The 4,599-nt window shown below is 42.6% G+C and overlaps 1 protein-coding gene across 1 annotated transcript in view; it reads left to right on the top strand.

Moving 5' to 3' along the window:
• Positions 1-252: 252 nt before the first annotated feature.
• Positions 253-4,599, top strand: part of LOC311121094 (rho family-interacting cell polarization regulator 2-like) — a gene marked incomplete at its 5' end in the record, with an annotated part of 34,854 nt that continues 30,507 nt past the window's right edge. Inside the window, one exon of the mRNA XM_084157923.1 lies at positions 253-269. Coding sequence (XP_084014049.1) covers positions 253-269 — 17 coding nt within the window. The remainder of the gene's footprint in view (positions 270-4,599) is intronic.

A 4,599-nucleotide genomic window follows, 5' to 3' on the forward strand; every position in this document is an offset into this window, starting at 1 on the left:
CTGGAAGTCAGAACATGTGAGCAAACGGTACTGTTGCTCTGTAATGTAACAACAGGCTTCCCAAACAGTACTGTTGCTCTGTAATGTAACAACAGGCTTCCCAAGGTCTGGTGCCAGGCTAAATGAGGTCAGAAGACCTGGCTGGCAGGTACATGTAGTATTGTGTATGATCTCCTCCTAATCTGTGCGTCTGTGTTTGCAGTCAGTGTACTGTACTTCTGTCTCTCTTTACCTACCTATGTTATTGGCCTAATGAGGACAACTCTCAGGTAAGGTTAGAGGCCTACAGTAGCATGGGTCCTGAAACGCCACAGCTGGGAAAATGTTGTCTGAAAATCCTCATGTCTGCCCAAAAGCCAAAAGCTGCATCAAGAGAGCTCTTTCTGTAATTCTCTCGAAGCCCAGCAGGGGCCTCATTCTTCATAACATGGCTGTCAAGACTAGTCCAAAATCCTCTTTTAAAAAAATTATAATAATTCTGTGACATTGTCTTCTTCACTATAGTAATGAGTACTAGTAATGTGTAGTAGTAAATTATATTATGAGTTAATGGTGTTACATAGTACTGAGATGAGAAAACAATGGTAGGAAAGTTGATCATGTTGAACTCCTTGACCTCGCAGTCAGTATTTGACATGTTTGTTTTATTCTGTCTGGTGTTAAAAATATTTATAATATTTATTCACCAGCCATTTATGACACGCTGAAGGCGACACCGACTGTCTCCAGGAACCTCTTGTTACAACACCAACTTGATGACACAAAAGAACGCTCACATTGGTCGAAAATCACTGCCACAGAAAACTGTCAAAACCTGCATATTCAAGGGTAGAGCAGCAACCTAAGTGACTACAGATGTAGGATCTTAATTTTATCACCATGTTTCGGGAGAACTTTCCTACAATGCAGGAAAACACATTTTTGAGTGTATTTGAGGTTTAATAAGGCTTCTGAAGTTCAACCCCTTCAAAAATGTCCATTAACTATAATCCACATAATAATTCACGTTTCCTGTTGCAAACTGGCTCAAATTAAAGGGATACTTTGGGATTTGGGCAATGAGGCCCTTTATCTATTTCCCCAAGTCAGCTGAACCAGTTTACCAGTTCAGCTGTGTCCAGTATGAAGGAAGTTAGAGGTAGTTTTGCGAGCCAATGCTAACTCGCGTTAGCGTTAGCACAAAGACTGGAAGTCTATGGGTATATGCTAGCATGATTTTCAGTCATTGCGCTAACACTAGTTAGCAATTGCGCTAGCGCTAGTTATCAACTTCCTTCAAGCTGCACGCAGAGACATAAAAATAGTATCCACGAGTTCATCTGACTTTGAGGAAGTAGATAAAGGGTATAATTGCAAACATCCCAAAGTATCCCTTTAAGATCCAACAAATTACAATTTCTCCCAGAGAAACAACAAGTGCTATTTTACAGACAAACCCCAAACACCCCTCCTTTGAATGACTCACAGCCTGTTCCCCTCTCCCTGACATCAAAGGCCTGTGAGAATGAGTTCAAGACTGGTTGTGAAGGGTTGAAGAGGTGCACTGGTCTGAGATGAAGGGAGCAACAGTTGATCTTTTTGTTCTGCTGCGGTCCTAAAATGGCAGCGTAAGACCGTTGAGTTTGTCATGGCTGGTCTGTCAACTGTTTGAATAAGGCAGGGAATTCAGACGCTCTCGGGTCCGCACGCAACCAACTCCATTATACTGCCGCTATCTCATAACTCTGCTCTGCTCTGGGCTGGCTGGCTGGCTGGCTGTCTGCATTCCTATTGGCTACAACTGGGAGGGATCGTAGGGAAGTCTGTCTGTCTGTTATACATGCCTGTCTGTCTGACTGACTAACTGTCTGTCTGTCTACAGCCCTACAGTATGTCTATCTTTCTCAGCTGACGGAGATAGAGAGAAAGTGCGAGAGAGTAGCCAAGAGAGAGGCAAAAATATTAAAGGAACAGAGTATCTTAAAAAGTATACCTAACAGTAAGAAATACTTTGGAAACCAAATGTCCACAAAAACCATAAAAGCTAGAATGTCATACTGCAGGAATATGGAATGAGGCAATGTACACTACATGACCAAAAGTATATGGACACCTGCTCGTCGAAACACTCATTCAAAAATCATGGGCATTAATATGGAGTTGGTCCCCCATTTGCTGCTATTACAGCATCCACTCTTATGTGAAGGCTTTCCCATAGATATTGGAACATTGCTGCGGGGACTTGCTTTCATTCAGCCACAAGAGCGTTAGTGAGGTCAGGCACTGATGTTGGGCAATTAGGCCTGGCTCCCAGTCGACGTTCCAATTCATCCCAAAGGTGTTCGATGGGGTTGAGGTCAGGGCTCTGTGCAGGCCAGTCAAGTTCTTCCACACCGATCTATACAAACCATTTCTTTATGGTCCTCGCTTTGTGCACGGGGGCATTGTCATGCTGAAACAGGAAAAGGCCTTCCCCAAACTATTGCCACAAAGTTGGAATCACAGAATCGTCTAGAATGTCATTGTATGCTGTAGCGTTAAGATTTCCCTTCACTGGATCTAAGGGGCCTAGCCCGAACCATGAAAAACAGCCCAGACCATTATTCCTCCTCTACCAAACTTTACAGTTGGCACTATGCATTGGGGCAGGTAGCGTTCTCCTGGCATCCGCCAAACCCAGATTCGTCCGTCGGACTGCCAGATGGTGAAGCGTGATTCATCACTCCAGAGAACACGTTTCCATTGCTCCAGAGTCCAATGGCGGCGAGCTTTACACCACTCCAGCCGACGCTTGGCATTGCGCATGGTGATCTTAGGCTTGTGTGCGGCTGCTTGGCCATGGAAACCCATTTCATGAAGCTCCCTACAAACAGTTATTGTGCTGACGTTGCTTCCAGAGGCAGTTTGGAACTCGGTAGTGAGTGTTGCAACCGAGGACAGATGATTTTTACGCGCTACACGCTTCAGCACTTGGCATTCCCATTCTGTGAGCTTGTGTGGCCTACCACTTCGCGGCTGAGCCTATGTTGCTCCTAGACGTTTCCACTTCACAATAACAGCACTTACAGTTGGATATAACAACACAACAGAGACATAACATGGTTGAAATTTGATCAGGACTTTCACCTAGTTTTCTAATCTAAAACTCTCTCCTTAATAAACACCCTGGAACTCCCTGGCTGTAGGACTCTGGAATAAAAACATTATCCAGGCTGCATTCCAAATGGCACCCTGTTACCTATATAGTACACTAGTTTTGACCGCAGCCCTATGCACTATGTAAGGAATAGGGTGCCATTTGAGACGCAAACATTATCTAGGCTCTGGCTTAACAACAACAGTGTTGCTTCATGGATGAATAACTAGATGTACAGTGCCTTCAGAACGTTTTCCCACCCCTTTACTTGTTCTACATGTTGTCTGACAGCCTGAATTTAAAATGGATTAAACTGAGATTTTGTGTCACTGGCCTACACACAATACCCCATAATGTCAAAGTGGAATTATGTTTTTGAAATGTTTACAAATGAATTACAAATGAAAAGCTCAAATGTCTTGAGTCAATAAGTACCACCCATACGTAAAAATCTATGCACACATGACTGTAAGTCGCTTTGGATAAAAGCGTCTGCTAAATGGCATATTATTATAATATTATTATAAAGTATTTAACCCCTTTGTTATGGCAAGCCTAAATAAATTCAGGAGTTAACATGTGCTTATCAAGTCACATAATAAGTTTCACTGACTCACTCTGTGTGCAATAGTAGTGTTTAACATGATTTTTGAATGACTACCTCATCTCTGTACCCCACACATTTTCTGTAAGGTCCTCCAGTCAAGCAGTGAATTTCAAAACTCAGATTCAACCACAAAGACCAGGGAGGTTTTCCAATGCCTCGCAAAAAAGGGTACCTACTGGTAGATGGGTAAAGAAAATATATCCCTTTGAGCATGGTGAAGTTATTAATTACACTTTGGATGGTGTATCAATACACAAAGTCACTACAAAGATACAGGAGTCCTTCCTAACTCAGTTACCAGAGAGGAAAGAAACGTCTGTACATAGTCAAAGATTTCCTTAATTTTGGGTCAGGCACAGTGGTCAGGTGACAAATAGCATTCTAGTTTGCTCAGTTTTTTTGTAAATTCTTTCCAATGTGTTATGTATTTCTTTTTGTTTTCTCATGATTTGGTTGGGTCTAATTGTGTTGCTGTCCTGGGGCTCTGTGGGGTCTGTTTGTGTTTGTGAACAGAGCCCCAGGACCAGGTTTAGGTGATGGCTTTGTTATGGAAGGTTTGTGAATCGTTTCCTTTTAGGTGGTTGTAGAATTTAACGGCTCTTTTCTGGATTTTTATCATTAGCGGGTATCGACCTAATTCTGCTCTGCATGCATTATTTGGTGTTTTACGTTGTACGCTGAATATATTTTTGCAGAATTCTGCATGCAGAGTCTCAATTTGGTGTTTGTCCCATTTTGTGAATTCTTGGTTGGTGAGCGGACCCCAGACCTCACAATCATAAAGGGCAATGGGTTCTATAACTGACTCAACTATTTTTAGCCAGATCCTAATTGGTATGTCGAATTTTATGTTCCTTTTGATGGCATAGAAGGCCCT

Source organism: Coregonus lavaretus, assembly GCF_964263955.1.
Source record: "Coregonus lavaretus genome assembly, chromosome: 3".
Taxonomy (NCBI): Eukaryota; Metazoa; Chordata; class Actinopteri; order Salmoniformes; family Salmonidae; genus Coregonus; species Coregonus lavaretus.